Source organism: Chenopodium album, chromosome 8, assembly GCF_948465745.1.
Source record: "Chenopodium album chromosome 8, dcCheAlbu1.1, whole genome shotgun sequence".
NCBI classification, from domain to species: domain Eukaryota; kingdom Viridiplantae; phylum Streptophyta; class Magnoliopsida; order Caryophyllales; family Amaranthaceae; genus Chenopodium; species Chenopodium album.
The window spans coordinates 74922240-74937931 of NC_137841.1; the positions used below are offsets into that span (position 1 = coordinate 74922240).

Sequence of the window (15692 nt, forward strand, 5' to 3'; positions counted from 1 at the left end):
GAGGAGTTCCTAATATTTTCCTTCTTTTTTCTCGTGACATTGGCCCATGTAAGGCGACGCTTACGGACATGTCAAATCTGGAATTTGGCCCATGTGACATGACCAATATAATTCATACAAGCCCATCACATAGCTTGCCCAAGGCCCACGAGACACAAGACAGAATGACAGATTAATAGCACCAAGGTTGACTGTCTGACTGGGTGATACTGATACAGTTGATCTGAGAAGGTGATAGATACCACAGTGCCCAACACATTTCAGTCATCGGCGAGGCTTGCTGATGGACGGCAAAGTCCTAACACGTATCGGTCTTCACCAATAGCCAGCAAGAATAGCCCCATTTGGTCATAGATGAAAGTCATTGGGTCTAGACTAGGCAAAAATACAAGGCCAGTATGAAAGGATTACAGGACTTACTGCCACGATTCACGGTTGGAGTAGCTTGGGAAGGAGAGATGTCCTATTTCAATGTTTCAAGCAAAATTTTGAACGTACAATTCATTAAATTAAGCTGTAACATATACGTTGGTTAGCCTGCATTCGATCAGGAAACCAATTTCCTCAACAGCAGGGAGAAGTACAGCAGTCAAAACCCGCCTGAGGCAAAAAAAAGAAGAAACAAAAACCACAACACTAAACTCTAAAACTATGTACAGCATCCTGTGGCTGTAATATTTACACTATTTTGGACACAAGATCTCGGTATCTTGCACAGATTTTGCAAAGATGATGCACTTAACCAGAAAGAACACCTTCAAATGCAAGTATGCAAATGCCCACTTCTTCCCTTCAAAAAAGAAAAAGAAAAGGATTTTCCTTTTTTCTTTCACTGAATAAAAAAATTACACGTGAGACACAAAACCATAGTTGCAGGTGATGATGCTGAAACTAACTAGTATATGGTAAGGAAAGCCAAGGGTGCTCAAGCGCTTGTCTTGCTGTAGGGCGCCCTCGAGGATTTATCTGAAGCAAATACCGTAAGAAGTCCATGAAGCCGGCATCAGAAACTGGAAGGTGCTGCTCCAAGGAGGATTTCTCAGGAATTATGTACTCCATTTGATTTGTATCCTAACAGAAGAATGCTCTGATTAGGTCAAGAATACCATTATATTTCAAGGGCGGTGATAAATTAGGATAAACTCGGGGAAAGATGTAAAATTGTAGTGCAGATACGTAGTATATTACATTGGTTCGGAAAAGGAGCTAGTATGTCTATAGCAGTTCACTTGTCCTGAGTAAACTCTATATTCGGAAGAAATTTTTCATACTGAAATTTCTTTTAAAAGCATGCTATGCTGGTACCGTGTTCAGATAAAGTAAACAATCTTTCACGGTCATAATGGAATTTTTAGAATGGTAACATCATCGCAAAAGTTAAAGGTCAAATAATCACATAAAATCTAGACAGTATAGTCACCACTATGATTTGTCAGTGCATAATATACACCTTCAGATATTGATACAGTTCATAATTTAAAGCACTGGTGAATTGGTGATATAGCTTGATAAAGCTGGTAAACTTGGTAAGAAGATAAACAGCACAAACCTCATTTATATGGAAAAGATCGAACTCCTTGGTGAAATATTTGTGAGTCTCTTGTCCTCTCAATAGCATCTCCAGATCAATAGGACCAAGCAAACTAATCGTGCGGGCCAGCAACATTACAACACCATCATTTGGGAAAAGTACCTAGCAATCCATGTTATTTGTTAGAAAATAGTATTATACATATACATGAGATTAAATGATGCTATGTTATCAGCAAGAAATACAACAAAAAATGGACCTACTTAAGGATCCTTTTAATCACGGAAGGTAATATTTTCCTCCATACATCATAATTGGAGCATCAATTATGAGGTACAAAGAGAAGATGTTGTTCTTAACAACTCTCAACCAAATCAGTTCAATTAATAACAATTATGTTCTTTTTCTTAAACTTTACACCATCTACAACACCCAACTTCATACCAGCTTACCACACCATCCATTTCCAAACAGGCTAACCCCTGATCTTTTTTTTTTTTTCTAGGTAATGCACTGAGAAAAGTTTGAAGAAAAATGGCTGATAAATAAATATTACTCCGTAGTTACTAATTAAGATATATATCTTGCAGTAAAATATCCACCCAACCCTCTTTTATAGTTTTATATGGAGCCTACAATGTTCTAGAAGACCGAAATAACTACTTCCCTAGTTCCCTTTGTCCCTAAATTTTCTCGATGAGACTAGGAGTGGAGTAAACAAGGAGTTTAAATGATTGGAAGTGAATAAATACAGTATAAGGTTTATTAAAAAAAAAAAAAGTGTTACGATGGAGGAGGCCAAATAGGGTGTATCCGTGTACATGCATGCATCTAGTTGAATTACTGACTACAAATGCAAATAGAATTGTGAAGAAGATTTTGTAACCACACGAAAAGAAAACAATGAAGAAAAATAAGGGACAGAGAGTAAGAGAGTACTTGATTCTGAAAATCTTATGTATTTCTATCAATTCTAGAGTTCAGCTTACCTCACCAGAGCAAAGCTCAGCCATAATACAGCCAAGAGACCAAATATCAATTTTAGGACCATATGAGAGCCCTAAAATTACTTCAGGAGCCCTATATGATCGAGATTGGACATACAGACACAAGTTGTCAGTCTCGAAACAACTGCTTCCGAGATCAATAACCTTTATTTCACATCTGCTATAGCTTTTGATCAAAACATTCTCAGGCTTCAGATCACAGTGGATAATTCCCAAACTATGCAAGTAATCCAATGCCTCCAAACACTGCCTGGCAATACTCTACAAATACAAGATTTATTACTTTAATAAGCTAAAACACTAGTTAAAAACTGGATTAATGGGTTCAATTGACAAATAAGTACCTGCAATCTACTCATAGTAAAATAGGCCTCTCCATCAGATTCCAGATTATATTTCTGAAATTCGTATAAATTGGCTCGAAGAAGTTCACAAACGATGAAAAGGTGTTCCTGTATATGAAAAACAGAATTTCTGCAGTTAATTTACTTCATAGAGGGGCAAAAAATTAATTCAGAAATTCTTAGCTGCCATGTCTTGGGATGAATAGCATACAAACCTGATGGTAAAAGTAATCATAAAGACGTAAAATATGATGCGTATCTGCAGGATCATGCTTGTTGACATACTTGAGAAGTTTAATTTCATCCAAACTTTGATCAAAAAAATCTTTATCATTTTTAATGATTTTTAGGCAAACATCAACTCCAGTTAGAATATCATGCGCCTGAACAACTTTGCTAAAAGCAGCAGAGCCCAGGTACTCAGTAATGTAATATCTTCCCGCAACAACTGAGTGCAAGACAATAGGAAACTCTTTACTCTCTTCAAATCCTGTCCTGTAAATGACAGAAAAAGCTTACATGAGACCTAGAGCATAATCTTACTTTGTACTTAGTGAGCAAGCTTAAGCTATTATTCTTTTCACCTGTCATTAACTTATCTGAACTAATCAAACCTTATTTTATTTAGTTGTGAGCTGAAACTTGCATAGCCCTTATCTGCTGAATTTATAGGAGCTTATCTGAACTTATTTTCGTGAAATCACATTTTGTTAGGTGAATAATAACAAAGAAGGAAACGTATTAGGCATACTCCCAACAAGAAAGACAAGTGCCAACCTGTTCTTCCGGTGAATAATTCTTAGGTTAAATACTTCATAGTCATCTTCGTTGGTCTCCCAATATGGAATATCTTCCGGTGTTGTGCTTTCTTGCTCATCGACAGCACTGCTAGGTTCTTCGGTACTTTTAACCACTTCCTTTTCATCATTAGCTCCAAAATCATAAGCGCAACTGTCAACAAGAAGCAATTCCTGCTTATAAGTTTCAAAGATACTTCTTGAACCATCTAATTCTTCAGCCAAATCCTTTCCATTTCCTTCTACCACAGATTCAGTATTAGAAAGCCTCTGCTTGGCAAAGCTTGCCTCCAACTCATTCAAAATCGTTTCTTTAACATTGGAATCAGAATCTTCACGATCACTACAACCATTACGCCCAAGATCCCACTTGATCCTTACTTCAGTACTGTTTTTCTCATCGAGATGATAGCAATCCTTAACTTGACCATTATCGACAACCTCAGTGGACATCTTATGAGGTTGAAAGGGGTAGTCTATATAATGGTGGTCTACTTCCTCAGAGTCTTCTGATAAACGATTAAACGAAAATGGACTTCTTGATAGATTATTTACCATCCCAGAAGTCATGACAAACTTATCCTCACTTGGGCAGCCAAAAGGGTCTAACCCACCAAAGCTAGGAGTCATATAAGGTCCATCATCTTTATCATCATACCACAAGTCAGTTTGCATATCAAAATCGTTGTACTCTCTAGCAGTTCCAAACTGAGACATTCTATCAGAGGAAGCATCCGAATCCGCTTGTGTTGTAGAACGGTGTCCATATGGATTTGTAAAGTCTGCAGGAAGCCATGATTTCAGCACAAAGGAGGAACATTATTACATTAATATTTTTGACATGAAGCGAACATTTCACTAAAACGAGTTTCAAAATTCAAATAGTCCTGTACGCCTCTAAATTCCTGGAGATGGCCCTGTTCAAATTTAAACTCATCCATCTTTTATATAAAGTTTCTATAGTATGATCACATTTAAATTGAACTAATCTACTTCTCTAAGAAATTAATCACATCAATTTCTCTATAAACATCTTCTATTTCACTATCTATGTTGTTTATGTGATCTTGTTAATATTTGCATGTCTCAAATTAGGAAAAGATCAGTCAACAAATATGGTGAGATTAAACAAGCAAAACTACTACTAGTGCAAAAACCTGCATTTCAGCGGGTGACAAGCAATGCTACTAAAGTTGTACGGAATACATATTTCTTTATGATTTGGATGTCAACTAGCCTAGTTCGTTAAAGTCTCAAACTACTAGTGCTCAAATCTGCATAGTGCTTGGTGACATGCAATGCCACTATAATTGAACATACATGTTCCTTGTCTCAAGACACCGATTTACTAGCTTAGTTCGATAATGCCTCGAAACTAGTACTAAGACCTAGGATTGAATTTCGTCTACATCACTGCCTTTGTGTCACTCCACACACCAAACAAAAACAATTAAGTAATTGTATTTTGATTTTTATTTTTTTTTTGGACTAAAACAATCAAACACCATTGAAAGATCAATAAATGATTAATCAAGGACCAGCATTGATGATCATTAAACATGGACATAATGGATTACACTCCTACATTTTAGAGGACAGTTAAATTCAGTAATGCATTAAATAAATTTACTCCTGAAAATTAGTTATCTTGCTAATTTAAGCCAAACACTCTATCAACCAACAAATTGACTTTTTCAAATTTAAGAACATTAAAATCATACTAACCACATAAAAATTGAATTTTTATATATAAAAAAATAAACCCAATAATAATTATTTTAAATAAAATAAAATAAACCTGAAGAACAGACAGCACTGACAGAAGTAGACGAGCCCAAACTCTTAAACTCATCATCCCCAGAAGAATCAGGGCCCGACCCAGAACCCGAAACAGGCCCAATTACGGCCCGCCGGTGAGAATTGACCGGAAGTTTAACCGGCGGCAAAGGTGGGTTCATCGGAAAAAGAAATTTCTCGAAATCATAAGACCCATAAAGTTCCTTCTTTTCAGTAAGATCCTGTGTTAAGGCAAATTCAGCTTCTGGGAAATTATTTTTGCGGAAGAACTCCAACAAAGCTTGAACCTCCATTAAAGAAGGAAGAAAAAGATAGAAAATTTGACAAATTCTTCGAAATTTGAAAATGGGAAAATAATATAAAATACAATATAATTGATAATAATAAAAAGTGAAAAAAGGGGACAAGAAGAGTCATAGGTGATGATGATGATGGAAGAAGGAGGAGAGAGAAAGATGGTAAGGGGTCAAGAACATAAAAGCAGGGATTTTTTCTTCATAGAATCGAATCGAATGATGCTTTAATTTGTATAGTTTTTTTTAATTTTATTTTTGGTGTATTTTGGTAGTTTCGACTAAAGAAAGAGAAAGAGGAAGAACAAGAAGTAGTAGTAGTGTTGTTTGTTTGTGACATGTAATAGAAGTTGTACTAACATTCAAGACAATAACGGGAGATTTGAGTTTTTTCTTCACCTACTTTGAATAAAGATGGGCCCAGTGTTGGCTTTTCTTGCCTTTTTATTTCCTTCCTCGATGGTGTGGAGTCGACTTCATGATGTGCATTCTGTTTTCGAGTAGATATGCTTAAAAAATATTACGGAGCATTGCTTATTCTACATGTTTTAGATTACGTCACATAATATTATAATAGAAATCGAGTTCTAGTAGTTTAAATTTGATAACAAATGGTTTACATATTTCAAATGTATGGAGTATAATTTATAATTCATCTTCAAATATACGGAGTATATCTTAAGATCGTGGTATGTATATTTCATAATATTAGAGTTATGTACTCATCAAGGATTATGATGCACATTAGATTCTCTAGTGCATGATATAATGATTGAGTTTGGGTTAGCAATACATTATTTGAATAATACAACTTGTCTATGCCGACTTACAAACCCATAAGAATTTTAACGAACAAAAGTTCATTGATCATCTACATCAAATACTATAGGTAGATAAGAATAGTTAAAACACACAACAGTGATCAAAGGTCGGTAAACTTGAAAATAATATTATTGGTCGAGCTTGATCGGATTATGTTTGGGACTAAAACTAAAAAAGAAAAATTAAATGACTTTTTGAGCATAAATTACACTCAAGGTTTGAACTAGACATGTAGTATTAGTACAATGCTAGTTTTTTTTTTTTTTTTTTTGACAACAGGGCTCAAAAAAACACAGCAAATAAACCTAGGCAAAAACTAAAACACAAAATACAGTAACTGACGACGACGAGCACAACCCGCCAACCAGTGAGCTAGAGACACCCAGGAACGAGGAACCTTACAGACTTGACAAACCAGGAGACTCTGAATAGAAACCCACAATTCCTGAACGAGCCAAAAAACCGAAATGTCCATATTTCCCTTACGAGGAAGGACAGCCAACAGAGCAGCACAATCCGTGTATAATAGCTGCCCTGACTGACTTGCCACAGGAGAAACCGCATTGGAAGATAATACTGAAGCCTTCCAGCATTGAGCACTCTTACTACGAGTCTTCCAATCAGTAGCTAAGTGGACAATGGATTCCGATGACCAAACAGCCTGACGAAACCATAACTAATTGCGAGTAATCCTCGTATCAGGCCATGAACAGCCAACAGAGCATCCTCGTATCAGAATCAAACAGGCCATGAACAGTAGAAGCATCCCATGCGTACCGGATCAATTAAAGAGGAAACAAGAGTCGGACAAAGCGACTCCGAATTGTGTAAGTACAATGCTAGTTGAACTATACTAAATTCAAATCACAATAACATGCTTGCTTAACTTTTAACATGTTATAATCTTTAGAATCTTTAATTTATTTTATGTCTTATAGATTGGTGCAACATTAACTCATTTAGGTGAGTGTGTTACTTACTGCACTTAATCAAGAAGCTAGGAAAAGGGAGAATATAATTTTTATTAGTTGGTATTGCTTTTAATATAAAATCTAAAGTTTATATCTTACAAGTCACAAGCGATAGGTAGAGCCGTAGAGAGATCATGTTCAACTTGAGCGATATACTATTATATTCTTCACTGACAAATAATATGCACATTGAATTCTTTGGCAGTTTTGAGTTACACATATTGACATATATTTTACTATTTAATAGTCAACTTTGATCTTGATATTTTCTTTGATTTAATAACAAAGTGATCTCAATATGTATAATTCAATATGCACATAACCATTTGATTAGATAGTTCTACGTCAATTCATTCATACTACGGAACTGATTGGAGCTGAATTGAATTGAAATGAACTAAAATAATTATTTACAAGAGAAGAAAAATAGGAACTGAATTAAACTGATTGGAGCTGAACTAAACATGCCCTACGTATCTACTACAAGTAGTAATTTTATTATGTAAATATCTGCAAAATTTTGACACTAGCACTCAAATTGTGACCTAGTGATTTATAATTAAGTTACTCGATCTCTTCATCCTTCACCTTATATTTAAACATCTAACATATAAATAAAAATTAATTGGAAGTGAAGAATTATTTGTACCAATTTGTACAAGTACACTCTCTATCTTTGTTGAATTTTACATAAAATTTAATATATATTCATTTGATTACTTTGTACTTCGTATCAATTTTAACATATACATTAAGTCTGGGGCCTTTTGCCCAAGCAACCAGACTTAAGCATGGGGTTAAAAGTTAAATTGATTATTCCAAGATTAATTTTGTTTTTATTCTTGTTTCAATTGTTAATTTCTAAGATTAAGAGCTGTTGTAAAATAAAGAAAAGGGTATAAAGTTGGAAATACCTACTTAATTACTTATACTACAACTCAAGTATGAAACAATTATCAAGAAGAATCGTGTAGGAAATTGATGAATTGATAGAACAACTCCTTCCTTAAGTTAAAAGTTTTCATTTCTATTAACCCGTTAGTTCAATTCAATGAACTTTCTAATTTAGCTGAATTAATCAAGGTTAATTTTGTTTTTTTGAATGAGATAAAAGAAGTAGAAATAATCTCGTTTTCAAAGATAATGACAGTTGGGCTGATACAGATCCTACATCTCGGTCATTTGACTCGTTTTATAGTTATCTTGATTAAATTCATGTCGTTTGGTTGATAGTTGAGAAGTCAAACCTTGTCCTTTGGTGAACCATATTAATTTAAACAATCGTTGGTGTCACATTTAAGAAAATTTCTGTACATTTGATAGTGAATTTGAAATTTAGGATTTAAGTTTACTCTTATGTCTAATCGTCTTATGACTAGTTATGGTACCAACGTAATCTGCAATAACTTTTGCTATAGTTTAGTCAAAATGCTTTCGATTTCAAATTAAACATTAATGTTTGACAATATTATGCATCTAGAGCTCTGCTCACAAATGTGTCACAACAATATCTGTTTAAAGTTAGCTTTGAAGATAACAACTTAAACATCATAGCTAATGAAGCAAATAGATTAAGGGTCTATTCACATTTAATGAACTGAACTAAACTGAACTGAAATGAATATTTTATGAGAGAGGGAAATTAGGAGTTGAACTGAACGGAGCTGAACTGAACTGAATTGAACTGAACTAAACTGATGTGAAATTAAGTAAATGTGAACAGGCCCTAACTGAATACGTACATAGCTACTTAAAGCCTTTGATTCAAATTAAATTCAGAATAAAGTGATGAGCAAATGTAAGAAAAAAGGTAAGGTAATAAAGTAGGAGAAACGAAGTAATAAAATGGTTAGTGACTAACAGACTGACGGTAAGAAAAGTGTATTGTATATACGTAGTAGAATAATAAGAGGGTGATGAAGTTTAAGAAAATCTGGAGTAAGATTAGAGAGTTTAGATACTAGGTTTGTCAACATAAATAAAATTTAAAATTTAATGTAAGATAACTAGAAAAATAATACGCGTACAAAACTAAACTTAATATAACTTAATTAATAAATTTAATAGAACCAGAAAAAAATTGAAAAATATTGTTATGGTAGAAGCTAGAATATGCAAGTGATAGGTAGAACAGCAAAGAATTTATGTGATATGCTAAAACTTTGGATGGAGAAAGAATAATTAGATTGCTCATTAGTGAAGGTGTAGGTTTTAATTACTTGATGCTCCCTCTATCTCTCTTCTCTATTTTAATTAATTTTTTTTTTTTATTATTTAAGTATTATCATCTTCAATTCACTATATATATGTTCTTCTTCTTTGGCTATAATTTACGTACACTTTACAGTTCATAAATGCATTTTTCAACTTTTAATTATTTTTATAATTATTGACATTGTGTTGTTAAAGCTATCAAATCAAGCATATACATGATGATTAACTTAATTTATAAACTACAAGTAGTATGTAACATAATAATGGGATATTATTGCATATAATTCAATTATTTGATATTGAAACAGAAAATAATGAATCCTATATATAGTATTATTATTAATATAATGCTTGATCAAGAAGTTTGATTTGTCAGTCCCATCAAATTAAATTAACAAAGTGATCGAACCGCATGTGCATTTTATGATCTACTATTACTTGGTCGGGCCTATTTGATTAATAGTACTAGTTTCATTCATCATGCTCTATATATACAATTATATTTTCTAATAAGGAGAGTTTAATTAGTTGTATTTAGTTTAACTTTTTGATATTTTCTTGAGTATACAAAAATTCATCATATATATAAGTGTATGTGTGTGAACATGTTGATAATTTAGACAGACGAAATTTCTATTTGCAACAAGTTATATCATTACATGCATCGTACATGATCTTATATAGCTACCATGGCATGGGGCTCATGTCCCCTTTCTTGTACATACATAAACATAGCATCATGCATTTGAGTGATTAGGTGTATCGTGAATTATCTATAGTATAGTCGTATAATCTTACTCATTTTTTAATTCAGTTATCCACTCAAAACCCCAACATATAAGGTCCTATTTTTTTGAGCTTCTGGGCAGAGCAGAGTATGACATAGCAAAGCAGAGCAAGACAGAGCAGAGCAGATTTCAACAGAGCAGGGCTAGGTTTCCACAGACTACGGAGCAGGGCAGAACAGAACATGGCAGAACAGAGTAGAGCAGCTCTAAAGAACAGGGCCTAAGTTGATAAGCAGATACTTAGTCTTAATTGTATTGTAAAATCGTTTGGATTATAGAAACTGCACTGTTATATTTTACGGTCAGCTAGGATTTTATGTAATGGACTTGGAACAAATCAACAAATCTATTCTCGATTATGAGTTTATGACCAAGAAAAGGAAGACTCCTTTGACGTACTGGATCATGCACGTGATGATCTCGTGCACTTGCGACGATGCTGGCTTTTTGAGCATAACCACTAAACCACAATATATTTTGAATCTAACAATAATACATCGTAGCAAACACCATACTTTATAAGTTGTATATTTAAATATTCAATCCATTGTTTAGTATTTCTAACCTTTATCTTTTGGGGTAAAGAAGAGTAACACAAAAACACGATACCCTATAAAGAACATACGGCCGAATGCCCGATACGGGTTTGTGGTTAATGGCCACTAATATGAGTTTCTTTTTCTTTTTCTTTTTTTTTTTTTTCCTTTTTTTTTTTTTTATATTTCATTTTCTTTTTCTTTTCAAAAAGAGGAAAGAAAAAAAAAATCCATAATCATAATTAGTCGTATAAAATTGTTGGTCGATTCTTCGAAGCATATTGAATTAGTTGAGCGGGGAAACCATTTAAATATTTACTTTCTTTTATATTGTCGGATGTTACAAATTAAATATTGGTTGATGAATTCTTTAAATCTTTATATGGAGCTAATTTCAATTTTATATAATACTTGTATTATACTATTAAGGAGCTAATTTCATTTTTATATGGAGTATAAAACTTGTGTTATAAGCATTAAACATATTATCACTTAATGTTTATAAATTTGAAGTGTCTAAATCTTTTAACTAAAAATGTTTATGACAATACTTTTTCAATGAATTTGAAAACGTCAGTTTTTTCAAAACAAAGCAAGGTAAAGAAAATATATTTTTAGAAACACTTAATGACCATGTAAGACATATATGCGTAAATACTTGGTACGAGTAATTGGTTGTGTTTGGGTCATTTATGGAAGAGTACACTAAATTTTAGTATTGATAGTTATGAAAATGTAGATATACATTTATAAAGATCCGTTATAATTCGTTTCAAAAAAAAAAAAAAAGATCCGTTATAATTAAAGTGATCAGGCCTGTAAAGCTGCTACAAGGCTGGCCTATCTGATTTTGATACCAGGCCCACCCAGCCCACTCATCTAGAGGAAGAGGGTTTTATAAGGCCCATCTAGTGCTTAATTTACATGATACTTCTAATGAAAAGCCTAAAGAAGTAAAGAGCTCATATTGTATGTACTAAGGGGTCCTTTGGTTCACTAAAATGAAATGGATTGGTATGGATTCTCATACTTGGGTGGTATGTATTCTATATCACATATAAATCTAAAGTTGTTTGGTTTAATCATGGAATGGATTGTCATATTCAACTAGAAAAAAAAAAAAATTAAATGATGTTTGTGAACTCTCACAATCTCTCAAGGTTATGCGTAATAATGAATATTACGTATAATTGCAATCTATAGTAAATTATTGTTGGATCAACCCTAAGCTCTTGATACCATGATAAAATATAATGAATAATTCTCTCTGTATTTCTCATACCACATAAACGGCCACATACAAGTATATATAGAATAGGAAACTTGGAGGGCAAGACCAAATAACCTAAAAGATATGCACAATATATTCTAAGATATATATCCCAAATATTCACAATATTATCTTTCCTAATAAATAGTATGGATTATGAATCCTTAGGGGGGAGGTGGGTATGAGATTCCAAGGGAATGGGGTGGAGTTAGAATCCCCCATGTATGAGATTCCATACTTAAAATGTCAAACCAAAGAAATAAAAATACAAATATAATACCCTAATTAAGGGAATGGGGTGGAGTTAGAATCCTGATGGTATGAGATTTCATTCCAACCCGTTCCAAGAAGTTCAACCAAACAGCCCCTAAGAAGTTCATCACACATTGATTCACACTAGCTAGATATTAAAAATACAAGTATATTATTCTAATTAAGGGATTCACTTGAGGGTGAAGAGGAATCCCTTTATTAGCCCCAATAAATTTGATGTTCATATTGCATGTAATCAAAGTTGGTTGAAAACTGACTTGATCTGGGAACTCAATCTAAACCGATAATTACTCATATCCAGAAATTCAATATGTACCCAAATAATGGACGAACTTAGTGACTTACGAAAATTGAACACGACATAATATTATTGATTTGACTTGATACTAAACCCAAATATGCACTCAATATTAACCCGACAATTGATTTCACTTGATTCGACAAATATGTGATTCGAGCTGACACTAGACCTCATTATTAGAGATTAAAACATATAATATTTCAACTTTTTCACACTCTCTTGGTTTTCAGATTATCAATATCACCTTAAATTTCATAAATTAAAAAGAAACATATAACCACTATTTCGTATTTTAAAACAAAACATCTACAACAATGTATTTAGATCCGCCACAACAAACAAGCACATCAATGGTGGGCATTTGATGGACATCATCGACTAGACCTTTTAATAGAAACTTGACCAATTAGTCCTAGATAAATCAGTTATAGTATACGCGCATTTTCTTCTTTCATTCAATTCTATGTAATTTTGACAATAATGAATAATGACATCTTAAAGTGAAATCAAGCTTTTTTGGTGGGAGGTCTTGTCATGGCCTTTGTGGAAGGGAACCGGTATTGTGCTATACATCATGTCACACCCAACTAGGGCACAATCAGACAACGAACTATACACTAAATAGGATTTTCGACCTTCAATCTTTGATTATTACTAGGAATTGATGCGTCCTACTCCAATTCAAAGCTAAAGACTAAAGAGTAAGATCTTCAAAATGAATGGATCCTTTTTAAAAAAAAAAAAAATGAATGGATCCTTGTTAAAAAGAAAAAAAAAGAAGCTATATTTCATTAAAAAAAATAGTAATAAAAATTGAACATGAATTACATCATCAATCTGGTTTTTTTTAAAAAATATATATATCATCAATCTACACGTGATTTTATCATAAACTTCAAATATTTACAAAAATGTACTCTCTTAAAAATACATACTACATATATCATTATTCTTTTTCTAAAAAGGATCTTGCTAACGAATGCCCCAGGGTGTTGGATAAGCATTTAAAATATCACCTAAAGTGGTATTAATATGGATAAACATGACAAAATCACGCGTCGATCGGTGAAATTAATGTTAATTTTTAATTTAATCTTTCTACTTTTAGTTAGCTTATCCAACACACCAAAGGCGTTCGTTAGCTTTTACCTTCTAAAAATAATCACTATGATATATTTGTAAGAAAAATCAAAGGAAGACGTTCGTTAACTTTTGCCTTCTAAAAATAATCACTCTAAGATATTTGTAAGAAAAATCAAAGGAAATAAACGTCGCTTTGATGGACGAAATAATAAATATCTCTTCACATGCTAGTAATATTACTACTCGTACAAGAGTATAGTAAACAATTAAATTTTCTCTTATTTGTAGCACTATACATGAAATGATTAGTCTTTAACTCTTTTTACATGGAGTGGAATAAAAATTATGAGTTAGGAATTGGAGTCATGTCCATTGTTGTTCTCTTTAAGCACATGTCGATCAAATAATTTTCTTAAGGTACTTTTCTCTTTTTTCTTTCCAATAGTGTAAGTGCTCAATCAAATTTAGTGACAAGAAACTCACTTTTAACTTTATTTAAAAAGTAAGAAAATAATAGGTGTTGTTTGGTTTGTGAATAAAGTTATAATGGTGACAAAAAAATATGTATTTGTACTGGATTTCAACTTTAACTAAGAAAATTACTACGTATATATTATGTGTTGTTTTATACTTCGTATTAAAGAATAGAGATGAATCGAGTGTGAGGTAATAATTCACATTAATGAATTTTTTTTAGTGATTCTTATAAAGAACAAGTTAATTGTTGTAGTAGGATTGCTATTATCACAAAATGTTTTCTCTCATATACACCATAATAATTGAGGGTGATTGTTCTATGATTCATTCAAGATTGAAAAGGAAGATATACGAAGTATATGATATTGTGTAATTATTCACAAAATTATGTGCGAAGAAGTTTAAGTCGTAAATTCTTATAAATTTCTTTTTTTTTAAAAAAATCAAGAAATTGAGTATTTTCTTTATTAAAATTTCATGCTTTTTTTTTTTTATTTTTGAGGAAAAAAATTTCATGCTCTTTGACTAATTTAATCATGTTAAACTAGCAGTGTAATGCATTGCAGCAAGTATGTCAACAAAATTTCTTGGTAGGTAAGAAGAAAGGTTTTATTAGACCGAAATCTCTCACAAGGCAATGAAATAAGCCATTTGAGATTGGAGAAGGAAAGATAAAGGAATCTCCATCCTCAAAAAAGTCAAAGTAACTCTAGTAGAATTTGATCTCGAATTACAAATCTTTTCACTAAATCAAGTTTTATTTGGCGTAAGTATATTTAATAATTCGGGTATGTAGTCTGTACTAGTATCTACTCCGTACTAAATTCTAATCCTAGGTAGTACTCCGTACATCAGATAAGAAAAACTACTGTTTGACATCTTAGGGTCAATTGGCATTCGACAACACAAAAGGTGTACTATGTTGACACTTGCCTGTAATAAATTGTCAAATGTGCTCGTTTCTTATTCACTCCTATAATGTGACCCATGCTTTTCCATAGGGGGTACTTGAATATTTGTGCTTCAATTTTTTTCCTATTTACTTCATTTTTTTATTAGATAATTGTCACTGACATCAATAATACAAATTGCAATTGGTTAAGTAAATAAAATAAAAATATTAAAAAATATATATATAATATGTGTCTACTAGCTAGATTGATTTTTTTACTTGTATTTTAGATGCCT

The 15692-nt window shown here is 32.6% G+C and overlaps 1 protein-coding gene across 1 annotated transcript; it reads right to left on the bottom strand.

Annotated features, from left to right (window-relative positions):
* Positions 1-441: 441 nt before the first annotated feature.
* On the bottom strand, positions 442-6156 carry LOC145642409 (uncharacterized). The gene is made up of 7 exons (XM_081693588.1): positions 5478-6156; positions 3660-4461; positions 3098-3377; positions 2883-2990; positions 2521-2799; positions 1550-1693; positions 442-1071 (listed from the first exon to the last, which is right to left on the bottom strand). Exons 1-7 carry the CDS (start codon positions 5767-5769, stop codon positions 892-894), a joined length of 2085 nt encoding a protein of 694 aa, XP_081549714.1. The 5' UTR covers positions 5770-6156; the 3' UTR covers positions 442-891.
* Between the last annotated feature and the right edge of the window lie 9536 nt (positions 6157-15692).